Consider the following 19,145-nt stretch of genomic DNA (forward strand, 5'->3'; position numbering starts at 1 on the left):
GGTTGCTCATGCTTCCTCACAATGTGGTTTTTCAAGTCCTCAGACAGCTCTTTGGTCTTCTTTCTTTTCTCCATGCTCAATGTGGTACACGCAAGGACACAGGACAGAGGTTGAGTCAACTTTAATCCATGTCAACTGGCTGCAAGTGTGATTTAGTTATTGCCAACACCTGTTAGGTGCCACAGGTAAGTTACAGGTGCTGTTAATTACACAAATTAGAGAAGCATCACATGATTTTTCAAACGGTGCCAATACTTTTGTCCACCCCCTTTTTTATGTTTGGTGTGGAATTATATCCAATTTGGATTTAGGACAATTCTTTTTGTGTTTTTTCATTCAAGACAAATTAAATGAAGGTAATACAAAAGAATTTGTGTTTGCAATCATTTTCAGGAAGAAACTGAGTATTATCTGACAGAATTGCAGGGGTGTCAATACTTTTGGCCATGACTGTAGATATAGATACATATCTACTGTACAGATAGAGACAGATATATATCTATATCTATCTATATCTATACACACACACACACATATATATATATACACATATCTATAGATATATCTATATATCTCTATATATCTCTATATATCTACTGTATATCTATCTAATCAATCTATCTAATCAATCTATCTAATCAATCTATCTAATCAATCTATCTAATCAATCTATCTAATCAATCTATCTATCGACAATTATATAGTAGATTATATATATCTATATAAGGGTCACTTCCGTCTGTCTGTCACACAAATCCCAAGTCGCTGATTGGTCGTGGTTAAACGGCCACGACCAATCAGCGACAGGCACAGTGCGGCCGCGAAATGGCCCCTGCCGTCAGTGCTCGCTCCATACTCCCCTCCATTCAGCGCTCACATAGGGTTAATGGCAGCGTGAACGAATCTTGTTATGCCGCGGTGTAATGCACTCAGTTAACGCTGCTATTAACCCTGTGTGACCAACTTTTTACTATTGATGCTGCCTATCAATAGTAAAAAGATCTAATGTTAAAAATAATAAAAAATTATATACTCACCTTCTGTCGGCCCTCGGATCCAGCCCAGGCCTTTCCCGCTCCTCACGACAGTCCAGCCCATGCATTGCAGTCTCGCGAGATGACGACGTAGCAAGACCGCAATGCACTCTTGGGACCGCGAGGAGCATCGGTAAAATCCAGGGGCCGCCGGAAGGGGAGTATATAACTATTTTTTTTTTTTTTTTAACAGGGATATGGTGCCCACATTGCGCTATACGCTACGTGGGCTGCGCTATACGCTACGTGGGCTGCGCTATACGCTACGTGGGCTGCGCTATACGCTACGTGGCTGTGCTATATTTCTCTACTGTATCTGTGCATCATGAATCGTGGTATGTGTTAAAGAGGAGGGCCCACAGGGAGCCGGCCCTGGCTTCACAGGCTGTTCGCGGCCGGGCGTGACCAATCAGCGACAGGCGCAGTCCGCCCACGAATTGGCGCAGAATTTGAACCACGCTTCACTAATTGGTCGCGGCCGGCCGAATCCTTTGTATAAACTGCATTATTCTGAAAACTTCATAAATAAACTACATACATATTCTAGAATACCCGATGCGTGAGAGCGAGAGAGAGAGAGAGCGAGAACACACCACTATATATGTGTGTGTTTTTATAAATATATACGCATACTCAGTGGGGAAATTGTTCAGTATTTGATAATTACATTGTATTTTATTGCATGAAATAAGTATTTGATCACCGACCAATCAGCAAGAATTCTGTCTCTCACAGACCAGTTAGTTTTACTTTAAGGCTATGTGCACATGTTGCAGATTTGACTGTGGGATTTTCTGTGCAGATTCTGAATTTCTTGGCAGAAAAAGCAGGTCAGAATCTGCACCTTTCTTTGGTATGTGCACATAGAGTTCCTTTTATTTTTTTTGAGCAGTGTATATACACATATATACACAGTGTATTTTTATTATTTTTTTTGCCTAGAAATGTTGCCACTTGTCAATAGGTGGTATTGCATCTGGTCTCCCCCAACTTGAATCAATGTGACAATACCAAACCCAATTCTTGGACATTATTGCAGATTCTGGAAGCAGCAGCCATGTTGTTCTAGCGCTTACGATGCAGTCCCATGTATTACCTACAGATCTTGAGTGTGTCAACAGCTGTGCGATATCTCTATTGATTTTCCGTAAATGATCCTGACACTTTTCCCAAAGCCCATTGCGCATGCTGGACAGGCCGGAGATGAACAGGAATGCCATAAGGGGGTTATTGAGGAAGAGAGTGAAGAGGCTCCCACGTTGCGAGTGATCTGTAAGAAAAAATGTGGAGGATTTTACTACACAGCTGGAACAAACAATGGGATTAGAACTTTTTACTAATAATGTGTTAAAAATCATCCTTAATTGCATAATAAAATGCCCATGCTCATGTAAAACAGACACAAACTCTTCCAGAAACCTTACCTTGAAGTGAGTAGTGACACTGACCGGGCTCTTACATAGTTACATACATAGTTATTGAGGTTGAAGGAAGACTTTAAGTCCATCTAGTTCAACCCATAGCCTAACCTAACATGCCCTAACATGTTGATCCAGAGGAAGGCAAAAAAAACCCATGTGGCAAGGAGTAACTCCACCATGGGGAAAAAAATTCCTTCCCGACTCCACATACGGCAATCAGACTAGTTCCCTGGATCAACGCCTTATCAAGGAATCTAGTGTATATACCCTGTAATATTATACTTTTCCAGAAAGGTATCCAGTCCCCTCTTAAATTTAATTAATGAATCACTCATTACAACATCATACGGCAGAGAGTTCCATAGTCTCACTGCTCTTACAGTAAAGAATCCGCGTCTGTTATTATGCTTAAACCTTCTTTCCTCCAGACGTAGAGGATGCCCCCTTGTCCCTGTCTCAGGTCTATGATTAAAAAGATCATCAGAAAGGTCTTTGTACTGTCCCCTCATATATTTATACATTAAAATAAGATCACCCCTTAGTCTTCGTTTTTCCAAACTAAATAGCCCCAAGTGTAATAACCTATCTTGGTATTGCAGACCCCCCAGTCCTCTAATAACCTTGGTCGCTCTTCTCTGCACCCGCTCTAGTTCAGCTATGTCTTTCTTATACACCGGAGACCAGAACTGTGCACAGTATTCTAAGTGTGGTCGAACTAGTGACTTGTATAGAGGTAAAATTATGTTCTCCTCATGAGCATCTATGCCTCTTTTAATACATCCCATTATTTTATTTGCCTTTGTAGCAGCTGCCTGACACTGGCCACTGAATATGAGTCTGTCATCCACCCATACACCCAGGTCTTTTTCATTGATGGTTTTGCCCAGAGTTTTAGCATTAAGCACATAGTTATACATCTTATTACTTCTACCCAAGTGCATGACCTTACATTTATCCCCATTAAAACTCATTTGCCATTTATCAGCCCAAGCTTCTAGTTTACATAAATCATCCTGTAATATAAAATTGTCCTCCCCTGTATTGATTACCCTACAGAGTTTAGTGTCATCTGCAAATATTGAAATTCTACTCTGAATGCCCCCTACAAGGTCATTAATAAATATGTTAAAAAGAAGAGGGCCCAATACTGACCCCTGTGGTACCCCACTGCTAACCGCGACCCAGTCCGAGTGTGCTCCATTAATAACCACCCATTGTTTCCTATCCCTGAGCCAGCTCTCAACCCACTTACACATATTTTCCCCTATCCCCATTACTCTCATTTTATGTATCAACCTTTTGTGTGGCACCGTATCAAAAGCTTTGGAAAAGTCCATATACACTACGTCCACTGGGTTCCCTTGGTCCAGTCCGGAACTTACCTCTTCATAGAAGCTGATCAAATTAGTCTGACATGAGCGGTCCCTAGTAAACCCGTGCTGATACTGGGTCATGAGGTTATTCCTCTTCAGATACTCCAGCATAGCATCCCTTAGAATGCCCTCCAGGATTTTACCCACAGTAGAGGTTAAACTTACTGGCCTATAATTACCGAGTTCAGTTTTTGCCCCTTTTTTGAATATTGGCACCACATTTGCTATACGCCAGTCCTGTGGTACAGACCCTGTTATTATGGACTCTTTAAAGATTAAAAATAATGGTCTATCAATGACTGTACTTAGTTCCTGCAGTACTCGGGGGTGTATCCCATCCGGGCCCGGAGATTTGTCAATTTTAGTTATTTTTAGACGCCGCTGTACTTCCTGCTGGGTTAAGCAGGTGACATTTAATGGGGAATTTTTATCACTAGTCATATTGGCTGCCATGGGATTTTCTTTTGTAAATACTGATGAAAAAAAGTCATTTAGCAGATTGGCTTTTTCCTCATCCTCATCCACCATTTCACCCAGACTATTTTTAAGGGGGCCAACACTGTCATTTTTTAGTTTCTTACTATTTATATAGTTAAAGAATATTTTGGGATTATTTTTACTCTCTCTGGCAATGAGTCTCTCTGTCCCAATCTTTGCTGCCTTGATTTGCTTTTTACAGAATTTATTTAATTTTCTGTATTTATTTAATGCCTCATCACTACCTACTTCCTTTAATTCTCTAAATGCTTTCTTTTTGTCATTTATTGCGCCCCTTACAGTATGTTTATTCCCATACGGTATATACTGTGCACAGGTCCTATCCAGGATGCTAATAAACGTCTCCCATTTTCTTTGTGTATTTTTGTGTCTCAGGATATCGCCCCAGTTAATTGCACCAAGATCCTCTCTCATCCGTTGGAAATTTGCCCTCCTGAAGTTTAGTGTCCTTGTCACCCCCCTACTACCCATCTTATTAAAGGTTACATGAAAACTTATTATTTTATGATCACTAGTCCCCAAGTGACCCCCAACCCTTATATTTGATATGCGGTCTGGCCTGTTGGTTAATATTAGGTCTAGCAGTGCCCCCCTCCTTGTTGGGTCCTGAACCAGCTGTGAAAGGTAATTGTCTCTCATAGTTGTCAAAAACCGATTACCTTTGCTGGAACTGCAGGTTTCTGTTCCCCAATCTATTTCAGGGTAGTTGAAGTCCCCCATAATAATGACTTCTCCTTGAGTCGCAGCTTCATCTATTTGCTTTACGAGGATATTCTCCATTGCTTCCATTATTTTTGGAGATTTATAACAAACCCCTATCAGTAATTTATTATTTTTTCCCCCTCCTCTTATCTCCACCCACAGGGACTCCACATTTTCATTAAATTCACCTATATTATCACGCAGGATGGGTTTTAAGGAAGATTTTACATATAGACACACCCCACCCCCTCGCTTATCTGTACGGTCATTTCTGAACAGGCTATAGCCCTGCAAGTTAACAGCCCAGTCATGGCTCTCATCCAGCCACGTCTCAGATATCCCCACCATGTCATAATTATGCTCCAACAACATTAGTTCTAATTCGTCCATTTTGTTGGCGAGGCTTCTGGCATTAGTATACATGCACTTGATGTTACTCTCTGTACCTCTATTCTTTCTTAAATTATTAACTGTTCTAACCCCACCCCCCATGCCACCGCCACCCCCAACTTCCTTATTTGTGCCCAGCTCTCTATCTGCACTATCTTCCCCTCCTATAAAATGAATACCCTCCCCCCCAATCCCTAGTTTAAACACTCCTCCAACCTTCTAACCATTTTCTCCCCCAGCACAGCTGCCCCTTCCCCATTGAGGTGCAGCCCGTCCCTAGCGTAGAGCCTGTAGCCAACTGAGAAGTCGGCCCAGTTCTGCAGGAACCCAAACCCCTCCTTCCTACACCAATTCTTGAGCCACTTATTAACCTCCCTAATCTCCCGTTGTCTCTCTGGCGTGGCACGTGGTACAGGCAGTATTTCGGAAAATACCACGTTGGAGGTCCTTGCTTTCAGCTTGCAGCCTAATTCCCTGAAATCATCTTTAAGGACCTTCCACCTACCTCTAACTTTGTCATTAGTGCCAATGTGCACCATGACTGCTGGGTCCTCACCAGCCCCTCCCAGTAATCTGTCCACCCGATCAGCGATGTGTCGGACTCGAGCGCCAGGTAGGCAGCACACCGTCCGACGATCCCTGTCTTTGTGACAGATTGCCCTATCTGTTCCCCTAATAATTGAGTCCCCCACTACCAGCACCTGTCTGGCCTGCCCTGCTCTCCTATTTCCCTCCTTACTGGAGCAGTCACTCCTCCGGCTTTCAGAGGACATGCCTGGCTGCAGCAGTGCTACCCCTGTACTGGCACCCCCCTCATCTGCCAACTTAGCAAACTTATTGGGGTGTGCCAGATCAGGACTAGCCTCCCTGGCACTCTTCCCTCTACCCCGCCTTCTATCTGTCACCCAGCTAACTGCCACACTGTCCTGCAGCTCCATCCTACCATCCCCCTCCTCATCTATCCCATTGAGCGTCTGCTCTGTGAGCAGAAGACTCCTCTCCATATTGTCTATGGATCTCAGTGTTGCCAGCTGCACATTTAGATCCAAAATCTGGGCTTCCAAATGCACAATGTGCTCACATCTCGCACAGCAGTATGCACCCTCGACCGGCTGGTCAAGGACTGCATACATGTGGCAAGATGTACACTGGATGGCATTAACAATTGTGGAGCACATTTCCTAATGGGGATTGCACCACACAGAAACTTTAATTAAAAATAAATACAAAGTATTAATTTAAAAAAAAAAACAGAAGCAATTCCTCCCTTGGAAACTCCCTGATTCCAAAGTCACTGAATCACAAGTCACACACTTACCGCCGTTCACACTTACGCTCAGGTCACACTCAGCTCGCTCACACTCGCTGTGCTGAAGATTTATAGATTTTTTTTTTTTTTCTCTCTATCTCCCCTCAACAGCAATCCACCTTGCTGTTCAGATGCACTTCCAAAAAGGGCTCTGCTCCTTAACGTGAATGGCCACCCTTTGAAACCAGCTGTTTATTTAATTTTTAGCATACAAAAGGCCCAGCTCTATTTAAAGATTATTCCCATCTTCATATACAGATAGAGCTTGTAAAAAACAAAAAATTTGCAGTTTACTGCTTACAAAAATTTGCAGTCGTTCTTGAGATATTAACACTTGTTTAGACCTTGTTGCCTAGGAGTCCGGCCACTGTTGCCATCCTGTTTGTCAACAAAACACTGAAGCTGGCTGGGATTAGGAGACAACAGTGTGATCCAACGATCCTGGTGGGCTCTCCAACTATGCTTATTAGATTAATAGAAAAGATCTTGTAAGCATTCTGCATGTTCTGATGTCTAGCAGTGGTGGTCGGTCTCCTAGGCAATGCGCTGAAAACAAAAAAGTGTTAATATCTTTAGTCTATGCCTGATGAAGAGATCTGAGTAGTCTCGAAAGCTTGCAATTTGTTACCATCTTTTCAGTTAGCCATTAAAAGTTATCAACCACTGAGGACTCAATTTTAAATATTTCTCAAGAACGGCTGAACATTTTAATAAGCAGTAAATTGCTTGTAGTTACAAGACCTATCCAACAATACCCATTCAGGGAAAAATGAAAATAACCCTTTAATTTGATCCAAAACCACACCATACATATAAAGCAAAGACAAACTTCTTGAGGGCCTGCAGCTTCGGATAGAACATGGGAGTTTATTGCACACTTATAAATAAAATCCAATATTAACCTTTCATTTATGAACTATGGGGATAAAAAAAAAAAAAAAAAATAAAAATAAAGATACAGCCCGCAAAACACAAGGCGGCAGCGCTGATATAACCGACAACACTGCAACTAATCAGTGAGCTCGGCGGTTCGGAGCGGCTCGTACTGTCTACTCTGGGGGGGAGGGGGAGAGAAAAGATCTCACCGATTGGCTGCAGTGGTGTTTATGTGAAATCAGTGCTGCAGACAATAACAGACACCAGTAACAGCTATGGAGCCTCAGCACTGGAGCAGGGGAGAGTGAATAAAGCACAGTTTTGTGCCATTATTATTATTGCCAGGGGTTTTCTGAAACCCCCTTTAAAAGGCCAAATCATATGCCTGGTTACTAAAAGGTTAAACAAAACAATAAAAAGGTGAATTCTGATTTTAAGCTACATTTTTAAGTGGCGTTCTGGGCATGCAGTGTTAACCCCGTATTTGCGAAACAGGGATGGCTGCAGTCGTATCCTTAGAAGTGTTCTTTTTTCTTCACAGCCATCGTCCTGGCACGCTGCGTGCGTCTGTACTGACGCCAGTGTGAATCATGGCTTACGGTGCGGCTTACTTAAGGTCACGGATCCCAGGAGTAGAAGGAAGCCAGGAATATTGGTGTGAGCCCCCGACAGGCTGGGTTGCCACCAGCAGGATCCGCTGACTTGGCAGAAGTACAAAGGCTTTATCCCCCATTCACCCACCGTCAGAGGGGCCGAGGTAATCCAATACATGCCAGAGTTATTTTAACCCCATGATATCTAGACCACTTTGTGCTTCGTGTGGCTGCAGATTATTTCTTAGTTACTGGGCCATACTTGTACTTCTATCTTTCACAACTTTACACTCAAAAAAAAGGTAGTAAAAAAAAAAAAAAAGTCTCAAAGATTAGAAAACATTTGGTCCGATGATCATTTGGGTATAGATGGTCGCCCTAGTAATAAGGAGAAACTTCCTGGCCTGATTTGTGCTTTTCGTGGCATTTTCACCACCAGGAGGCAATTTAGAATAGATTCCTCTTATAATAAGGCTTTACCCAGTATGGGAGCAATAAAGGCTCCGCTCACATTAGCACCCTGGACTCCCATGTATAATGGAAACCACTAATGGAATCTGGGCTGGAGCCAACAGCAGCACTGACGGACCCCGCTGACTAACAAGGTCTGCCGGGATCTACCGAGGGGAGCAGAGCTTTAATAGGAAAGAGATCTGCTTTTCACTCATCAAAAAAAGATAAAATCATTATAAGGTTATGCGCCCACGTTGCAGAATCTAAGCAGAATTTTCCTTATCAAAACCGGACACCCTTGCCAGGAAATCCGCTCGCATTTTTCTAGCTCGTTTTTTTTGCATTTGTCGCGTTTTTCATGTTTTGGTTTTTTTCATGTGTCCCAATACAATCACCGCGATTCTGCAAAATTAATTAACATGCTGCATATTTTTCCGCGATGCGTTTCCGCTGTGGAAAAAAACACAGCATGGGCACAACAATTGCGGAATGCCATTAAAAATAATGGGATGCGTTTTGTAAGCTTTTTTCTTATAGCGTTTCCACAGCGGGCAAACGCGGCAAAAACGCTTAAAAAAAGAAAGCAACATGGGCACATAGCCTTAGGGTTTTGCTTACATCTCTTTCACGATTACCTTTAAAAACTTTGCTGCACTGCCGAATCCACCACACAATAGACTAGCTGCGGACTCAGCTGTCATATAGCGGACTGCATTGTGGGGTATTGAAGAATATCAAATCTCAAGATAAAAAATATGCTAAAACTAGCCAAATCCAACTACAGAAGTCTGCATCCCTCTGCGATGGCCCCCTCCACGCTCACCTCCACTACAATTGCCCATCTGCAACACCACCTACGCTCTGCCCCCTCAGCAACCCCCCCTACGCTCTGCACCCTGCCCCCTCTTTACCACCTACACTCTCCCTCCTCTACGATATGCCCCCTCTGCACCTCCCCATTGCTGTTCCCTCTTTAACCCATCTATGCTCTGCCCCTTCTGCACCTCCCCTACGCTCTGCCTCCTCTGCACCTCCCCTACACTCTACCTCCTCTGCACCTCCCCCACGCTCTGCCTCCTCTGCACCTCCCCTACGCTCTGCCTCCTCTGCACCTCCCCTACGCTCTGCACCCTGCCCCCTCTTTACCACCCCTACACTCTCCCTCCTCTACGATATGCCCCCTCTGCACCTCCCCATTGCTGTTCCCTCTGCAACCCCTCTATGCTCTGCCCCTTCTGCACCTCCCCTACGCTCTGCCTCCTCTGCACCTCCCCTACGCTCTGCCCCCTCCGCACCTCCCCCGCGCTCTGCCCCTCTTGGTGCCCAAGCAACATCCTTGGACCCATCGTGCGTACCTTGCAGTGGTTAGGGCAGCATCAGCTTTCCGACAGGTTCCCGGTTGCCTTTCTATGCACAATCTTTTACAATTTTAAAAACATTGCATAAATATGCAGCATTTTCACTATACCTTGGAAAGCCTTAGGATATGCAGTCGGAGAAAGCAGGCAAACCAGAGGCTGGCCAAACAGATTGGTGAAATTCTGGGGACAAAAATAATTTAAAAAAATAAATAAAACCATGTAAAGTGCAAATACAAAAGATAATAAAATATTACAAAAGGAGTAGACTTTATACATTTACAAGTAGGTATTCTAATCTTGGCTAACATGAAGGAATGTATAGTCACGGTTATATGGTATCCACGGCTGCCACTGTCCAGCACTTGAATCTCACATTTCCCATTGCTGCCAGTCCCAAACACTGGAGATGAGCATATTTCATTCTATAGATAGTCAGTACTGACAGGTACAACACAAACCAAAAAATTTCATAATTTTTTTTTAAAATAAACACAGATTTGATTGGCAGCCTCCTGTTTACACTGTGCTTAGGCAGAAAATTGCCTATCAGGGTTGTGGGTGGGGTAATACAGGGGTCAGCATTCAGAGAACTGTTAGATCTGTGGCCGATAAAACAGGGATTTTATCAAAACTACAGAAAGCAGTCCAGTAAGTGATACATCACCAGAATCAGGGTCTCTGCCCCTACATCATGCTGATCTCAGATTGGGTAGCAAAAACAAGTGACTGATCCCTTTAACAAAGAATCCCTGTTTAAAACAGTTTAGGCTGAAAAGATAGAGTAAAGCTGGGCATAAGAGTCGCCCTCCAGCAGACAGTCACCTCCCTCGACAGCCTCAACGACATGCATGATCTGCCAGGTGGGCATGACCGAAAGAGGGAGACTAGCCGTCACCACACCCCCCCCCCCATTCTGTGCCCCGTCCATGCTTCCCCCAACATCTGCCATCATGGAGCAATTAGGAGGCACAGACTGTTGGCAGGATCAGCAGACATTAATGTGTACAGCTGGCGGGAGGGAGGCACGGGGCGAAACATGAACCGGCCACCTGGTCTTACCTGAAATCACGATGGGGAAAAAAACAAACCTTTCATGGTACAATACCTTTCTCTTTTCCATGGGACTGACAAGCTGCAGATCTGTGCCAACTATGACTACAGTAAGTGGCTCCATTGGCCGGCCTCCACGTCTGTCACATTCAATCCTGCGCGGACAGGAGACGCCGAGAGCAGTTTGTCACAGCTGTGGCTGCCGGCGCTACTAACAATGCCCCCGTAATATCACCCTGTGCCCAACTGCAGGAAGCAGCGAGCCCGCCAGCTATCAGCTTACCCCCGGTGCTAATCACAGTACTGACCCGAGCGTCATACACAGCACTGCCCAGTAATGGCACATATGTATGGGAACACAAGCCACCAGCTGTCAGCGTACCCCCGGTGCTAATCACAGTACTGACCCGAGCGTCATACACAGCACTGCCCAGTAATGGCACATATGTATGGGAACACAAGCCGCCAGCTATCAGTGTACCCCCGGTGCTAATCACAGTACTGACCCGAGCGTCATACCCAGCACTGCCCAGTAATGGCACATATGTATGGGAACACAAGCCGCCAGATGTCAGCGTACCCCCGGTGCTAATCACAGTACTGACCCGAGCGTCCTACACAGCACTGCCCAGTAATGGCACATATGTATGGGAACACAAGCCGCCAGCTATCAGTGTACCCCCGGTGCTAATCACAGTACTGACCCGAGCGTCATACCCAGCACTGCCCAGTAATGGCACATATGTATGGGAACACAAGCCGCCAGATGTCAGCGTACCCCCGGTGCTAATCACAGTACTGACCCGAGCGTCATACACAGCACTGCCCAGTAATGGCACATATGTATGGGAACACAAGCCGCCAGCTATCAGTGTACCCCCGGTGCTAATCACAGTACTGACCCGAGCGTCATACACAGCACTGCCCAGTAATGGCACATATGTATGGGAACACAAGCCACCAGCTGTCAGCGTACCCCCGGTGCTAATCACAGTACTGACCCGAGCGTCATACCCAGCACTGCCCAGTAATGGCACATATGTATGGGAACACAAGCCGCCAGCTATCAGTGTACCCCCGGTGCTAATCACAGTACTGACCCGAGTGTCATACCCAGCACTGCCCAGTAATGGCACATATGTATGGGAACACAAGCCGCCAGATGTCAGCGTACCCCCGGTGCTAATCACAGTACTGACCCGAGCGTCATACACAGCACTGCCCAGTAATGGCACATATGTATGGGAACACAAGCCGCCAGCTATCAGTGTACCCCCGGTGCTAATCACAGTACTGACCCGAGCGTCATACCCAGCACTGCCCAGTAATGGCACATATGTATGGGAACACAAGCCGCCAGCTATCAGTGTACCCCCGGTGCTAATCACAGTACTGACCCGAGCGTCATACACAGCACTGCCCAGTAATGGCACATATGTATGGGAACACAAGCCGCCAGCTATCAGTGTACCCCCGGTGCTAATCACAGTACTGACCCGAGCGTCATACCCAGCACTGCCCAGTAATGGCACATATGTATGGGAACACAAGCCGCCAGATGTCAGCGTACCCCCGGTGCTAATCACAGTACTGACCCGAGCGTCCTACACAGCACTGCCCAGTAATGGCACATATGTATGGGAACACAAGCCGCCAGCTATCAGTGTACCCCCGGTGCTAATCACAGTACTGACCCGAGCGTCATACCCAGCACTGCCCAGTAATGGCACATATGTATGGGAACACAAGCCGCCAGCTATCAGTGTACCCCCGGTGCTAATCACAGTACTGACCCGAGCGTCATACCCAGCACTGCCCAGTAATGGCACATATGTATGGGAACACAAGCCGCCAGATGTCAGCGTACCCCCGGTGCTAATCACAGTACTGACCCGAGCGTCATACACAGCACTGCCCAGTAATGGCACATATGTATGGGAACACAAGCCGCCAGCTATCAGTGTACCCCCGGTGCTAATCACAGTACTGACCCGAGCGTCATACCCAGCACTGCCCAGTAATGGCACATATGTATGGGAACACAAGCCGCCAGATATCCATTTTTATCACCTGCCGGACACTCACGGCATACCCCTTTCCGTTTTTATCACCTGCTGGAGACACACGGCATACCCCTTTTCATTTTTATCACCTGCTGGACACACACGGCATACCCCTTTTCATTTTTAGCACCTGCCGGACACACATGGCATACCCCTTTTCATTTTTAGCACCTGCCGGACACACACGGCATACCCCTTTTCATTTTTAGCACCTGCCGGACACACATGGCATACCCCTTTACATTTTGTGCACCTGCCAGACACACGGCATACCCCTTTCCATTTTTATCACCTGCCGGACACTCACGGCATACCCCTTGTCATTTTTAGCACCTGCCGGACACATATAGTATACCCCTTTACATTTTGTGCATCTGCTGGACACACACGGCATACCCCTTTTCATTTTTTGCGCTCGTGTTTTTTCCGCCGATATAGCTGTATGACGACTTTGTTTGTTGTTTTTTTTTTGTGATCTTCAATTCTACCATATAATGTACTGAAAAACAGGAATGGAGTGAAATGGGGGGGAGAAACGCACACAATTCCACAATTGTTTTTTGGAGTTTGTTTTCACAGCCATACGATTGTCCAGGTCCATACGACTATGGCCACACCAAACTACGGTAGTATAAATTGGGATATGTTTATTTTTTTTATCACATTATTTTTTTTAAGAGTTTGTTTGGCCAATTTTTGACACCTGCAACGTTATGTTTTCCATTGACTGAGCCGCGTGAGAAATTTTTGCCTGCCGAGAAGTAGATTTTAATTGGTGCCATTTTGGGCACTTAGGATGTGCAGTTACCAAAAACAATGAGCAATATGCAAGCTTCAACTTTTTTTTTTTCATGGCATTTAACATATGGATTGAATAATGTTATAATTTGATAAACTGGACTTTATGGAATTGTGGGCAGAAAAAGCCTTTACTTACACACAAAAAAAAATGTAAGGCTTGTTTTGAATTTTCTAAAAGACATGTGGGAGACTCACCAAATGTATGGAGGAAGGTGCTGTTGTAAGAGGAGACCAAATTGCAACAGAGCTCATCACCTCAAGAACACCATAACCACAGTGAAACATGGTGGTGGCAGCATCATTATGTGGGGATGTTTTTCTGCAGCAGGGACGGGGAGAATGTTCTGAGTGGAGGGGAAGATGGGCGGTGTGAAATACAGAGATATTTGTGAGCAAAACAAGTTTCAGTCTGTCAGGGATTGGGGACAGAGATTCACCTTCCAACAAAACAGTGACCCAAAACATACTGCTAAAAGGAACACTCGAGTGGTTTAAGGGGAAACATGTAAATGTTTTGCAGTGGCGGCCGAGTCACAGCTCAGACCATAATCCAATTGGGAATCTGTGGTCAGACGTGAAGATTGCTGTTCACCAGAGAAACAAACCATCTAACATGAAGGGGCTGGAGCGGTTTTGCCTTGAGGAATGGGCAAAAATCCCAATGGCCAGATGTGGAAAGCTCATACAGACTTATCCAAAGCGACTTGCAGCTGTAATTACCGCAAAAGGAGGCTCTACACAGTACTGACTTTAGGGGGTGAATAGTTATACACACTGAAGTTTTCAGTTATTTTGTCCAATTTGTGGTTTGCTTTACAAAAAAACAAACACACACCCCAACTTTTAACATTTGTAGGCATGTTCTTTACATGAACTGATTCAAACCCTCAAGGAAACATAACCATAGCATTTTTCATGTTTTTGCTACTTCACAACATGGAATTTCAAGTGGAGATGGATATGGGGAGGTGGGTGATTAAATATTGGTACAAGAGGTACTCTGTGATAAACAATCCCGCTAAAGAAGCAATAAAATCCAAAAGATGTGCTACTATCAGAGGTGCTTACGGCATATAAAAAAAAATTACCACACGCCATAAATACATGATCTGCGCCAGTTGTGATTATTAAGAAGAGATAATGCATGCAGAATCTGACAATGTACTTTAAGTTGCTGAATTGGCCGAATGGGTCATTAGTCCCATGAAGTTTCAATGAAGATGGGTGAGCACATAAAAAATACAAACATGAAAAAACCTGAAATATAGTCAAATAACACAAAAAATACCTTGTATGCCACGCTGTTTGAGGAATCCACGATAATAAATAAGGGTTTCCTGGTGTAAGGGTACAGATCCCCGGGATGAAGGCTAGAAGAAAAACAAAGGTTTCCGTAACTTGTATGCCGGAGCCGGCGGATTAAACTGGACAGTATGACAATATGGTTAAGCCCCGGCACTTCTGTGATGGAGGGCTAGTCGTGTGCCGCCTCAGAAGAAAGCGGTCCTCAGCCACATTAGACACCGCCAGCAGGAGGATAATCCACAGCGGACAAGTCTATGATCTGGAGTTAATATTATTAGACATTTGTATAAAATTGCTGTCAGGACTCACAGAAAAAGCCTGCGAGTCCTGCTGTCCCCGCCCACACAGTGATTGACAGCTTGCCCTACACACAAAGAAATAGCTGTTAATCACTGTGAGGGAAGCAGGACTATCAGGCTTTCTACACCAGTCCTGAAAGCATGGAAATAAGAAAATATTCAATTAAAATAATTAAAAAAAATAATAATCTGAGCTCAGCGTTGATAATCAGAACAGTAACATTCACTCAGTTATCCAGTCACGTACATCAAGCGATGACTGCTGCAGACAATCAGTGGTGACATGTCGTACGACTGCCATCCTTGATCCTACTGCTGTGCGGTGGTGCCAGAAGTTCGGCCACCGACCTCTGTGGCTACTGTGACTGCAGTGGTAAGTTAAAATGGATTTTAAAGAGGAGCAATGATACTAGGAGCCTAGGGTGGTCACAGTCATTTGGCCATTACCAAACACTGGTTAGCCATGAAAAGACATTTACTGGAGACCAGCTTATTCCTAGTCCTGTAGTGATAATCTCCTGTTGAGAAAACACTGATTTGATTGAAACAGCAACACACAGCCCAATAAGTGAAATAGCTGGAATCGGAGCCTCAGCATACTGCTCTTAGATTCCAGAAAAAAAAAAACAGCTAAAAGATCCAATGTAACTTTATTTTTAGGCTGGGAAAACTTTGGCATAATGTAAGTGAATGGGGTTGCACTGTGTTGCGAAAGCAACAAGTCACAAAAATCCAACTGCTTCTGACTTGGCGCCTTGCTTGCAGTGGCGCCTTGCTTGCAGTGGCGCCTTGCTTGCAGTGGCGCCTTGCTTGCAGTGGCGCCTTGCTTGCAGTGGCGCCTTGCTTGCAGTGGCGCCTTGCTTGCAGTGGCGCCTTGCTTGCAGTGGCGCCTTGCTTGCAGTGGCGCCTTGCTTGCAGTGGCGCCTTGCTTGCAGTGGCGCCTTGCTTGCAGTGGCGCCTTGCTTGCAGTGGCGCCTTGCTTGCAGTGGCGCCTTGCTTGCAGTGGCGCCTTGCTTGCAGTGGCGCCTTGCTTGCAGTGGCGCCTTGCTTGCAGTGGCGCCTTGCTTGCAGTGGCGCCTTGCTTGCAGTGGCGCCATACAACCCCATTCACATAGCTTACGTTGCTAAGTAGCGTCAATCCACAGCAAACATTGACCGTGCGACTTGAGTGGCGGCCAGAGTCGCTGTGTAGCCCCAATCTTAACGTCAGAGTCATGGTGCTCTCAATCACAACAATATAATGGTTGATACATAGGCACAACTGGCCAAGAAGACTCAACTATGAGATATAAAAAATTCCCCTCACCAGTGCATTTCTTTGTAAGTCTGATTCCTCTTGTGTAAAGCGTCACCATTGACCACATCTCGATTACTGTTGGTTAGGACCCCTCCAAAATCGTAAGGACCTGCAACGATTTAGCAACAAAGCAGCTTCAGCTAGAAACCTCCCCATCCTCCGCATGCATCATGCATACCACCCAGGCAGCTTGAAATGTCAGACTCCAGGGTCAAGGGTACACAGTCTGCCTGCATAATATCCGCTATAGATCAATTTGAAAACTTTTTTTTTGTTTGGGAAGTTTCGAAAACCAGAAATAAAACTTAATTGCATAAAAATGTGACGTACAGAAAGACTTGCACCCCTGAGCAAATGAATGTGACAACCTGTGAATGCACAAAGCCATATGACATTAGGTTATTACTACTTTTTTTTTTTTTTTTTTTTTTTTTAAGACTAATAAAATATGACAAATATACATACATAACCAAGTATATTTCCAATCCCCTACAATAACAGATTGTTCCTCAAGACATCTCCACACGCACTGCAATAAAAGAAAGCCTAAGAGACCCATGCTGTATGTGCGGCTCCGTCTCACAACCATCGCCAGCAAATGTCTAGAATAGTTCACCAGGGATCCAGTTACCAGAAATAAAGAGTTTTCCATCTTTGGGGATTTTTTTTTTTTTTTTTTTTTTTTACAGTTTTGCAGTTAGGGTAAGTTCACACTGCAGCAAAACCCGATCTCTTGGCAGGAAAGAAGTTGCAGAAAAAAAAAGTCCTATTCCAAAGAACGAGATATTACCCCAAAAAACATTGCAGCGCCCGATACCTGCATTTTTTCAACACCCATTGCTGAAAGAAGGGACATGCTCTACTGGGTAAAAACATGCAAAGCACAAAATCCTGATAAAAAAACAAACCAACAACAACAAAAAAAAACACTGAATGAGATTTCTGACATCTCATAGGCTTTGCTGGTGCTGTAAAACGCAGTTGAAAATTTGCCTAGAAAAACGCTGCAAAACCGCCCAGTGTGAACTTACAAAGTAGAAACAGAAGGTGCTCCAGCTCCAATAAAAGAGATTCTTTATTAATGGTTAAAATCCAGTGACATAATAAAGCCTTGCTGTAATACAAATGTGGGGGTACAGAGCCCATGCAACGCGTTTCGATCGCTGCCGATCTTAATCAATGCATGCTTCAACAAAGAAACAGTGACTATTTTATAAAAATAATGAACCAATACAATGCTGAGTTCAGATCACATGACTTGTACCACAGATTTGGCAAATGAAATAGTCCTGCTCAAGCAATGCAAAAATGGAACATTCATATAAATTTATAAAACATTAAATACATAAAAAATTATTATGATATTAAAAAAAAAAAAAAAAACATAGAAAAAAAGAAAAGACAAAGGGAAATGGAAAGTTAGCAATAATGGTACATAATTTCAATGCCAAATCTGTGGTACAAGTCATGTGATCTGAACTCAGCATTGTATTGGTTCATTATTTTTATAAATGCCAAATCTGTGGTACAAGTCATGTGATCTGAACTCAGCATTGTATTGGTTCATTATTTTTATAAAATAGTCACTGTTTCTTTGTTGAAGCATGCATTAAGATCGGCAGCGATCGAAACGCGTTGCATGGGCTCTGTACCCCCACATTTGTATTACAGCAAGGATTTATTATGTCACTGGATTTTAACCATTAATAAAGAATCTCTTTTATTGGAGCTGGAGCACCTTCTGTTTCTACTTTGTAATTATCCCTCGTCTGGATCCGAGACGAAGCTCCATGCGCCTGCAAGGATCGGTGAGCTGGCCATGGCTTTTTAGCCATTATCTTATTTTGTTTTTGTATACACAGTGTGAACTTAGCCTTTGTCTTTCACAGCCTTGGGTTTCCCTGCTGCACACTCAACATTAGTGATGAGGGAACGTGCCGGGATAAGGTGTTATCTGAGCATGCTCGGGTGCTAGCAGAGTCTTCTTCGTGCTCGAATAATATGTTGGAGTGTCTGCATCTGCATGTTACCAAACAGGCAATCCCTGGATGTGTTGTGGCAGAAAAGAGTGAGAAGAAGAATGAGGTGGAAAAGAGGGAGAAGAAGAATGAGGTGGAAAAGAGTGAGAAAAAGAATGAGGTGGAAAAGAGGGAGAAGAATGAGGAGAAGAGGGAGAAGAATGAGGAGGAGAAGAGGGAGAAGATTGAGGAAGAGAAGAATAATGAGGAGACAACTGACTTCAAGGGACATGAAGACTTCTTTATATATTTCTTAGTTGTAAGGGCAATATCAGACCATATAGCATATAGAAGATAATTGT

At 44.3% G+C, this 19,145-nt stretch overlaps 1 protein-coding gene across 1 annotated transcript in view; it reads right to left on the bottom strand.

Moving 5' to 3' along the window:
- The window catches only part of SCAI (suppressor of cancer cell invasion), a 138,503-nt gene that overhangs the window by 5,957 nt on the left and 113,401 nt on the right, over positions 1-19,145 (bottom strand). The window contains exons 12-15 of the mRNA XM_077283584.1: positions 16,835-16,934; positions 15,213-15,294; positions 10,118-10,190; positions 2,131-2,304 (exon numbers count right to left, since the gene is read on the bottom strand). Coding sequence (XP_077139699.1) covers positions 2,131-2,304; positions 10,118-10,190; positions 15,213-15,294; positions 16,835-16,934 — 429 coding nt within the window. The remainder of the gene's footprint in view (positions 1-2,130; positions 2,305-10,117; positions 10,191-15,212; positions 15,295-16,834; positions 16,935-19,145) is intronic.

The sequence above is a fragment of the Ranitomeya variabilis genome, chromosome 2, assembly GCF_051348905.1.
Source record: "Ranitomeya variabilis isolate aRanVar5 chromosome 2, aRanVar5.hap1, whole genome shotgun sequence".
Classification (NCBI taxonomy): Eukaryota; Metazoa; Chordata; class Amphibia; order Anura; family Dendrobatidae; genus Ranitomeya; species Ranitomeya variabilis.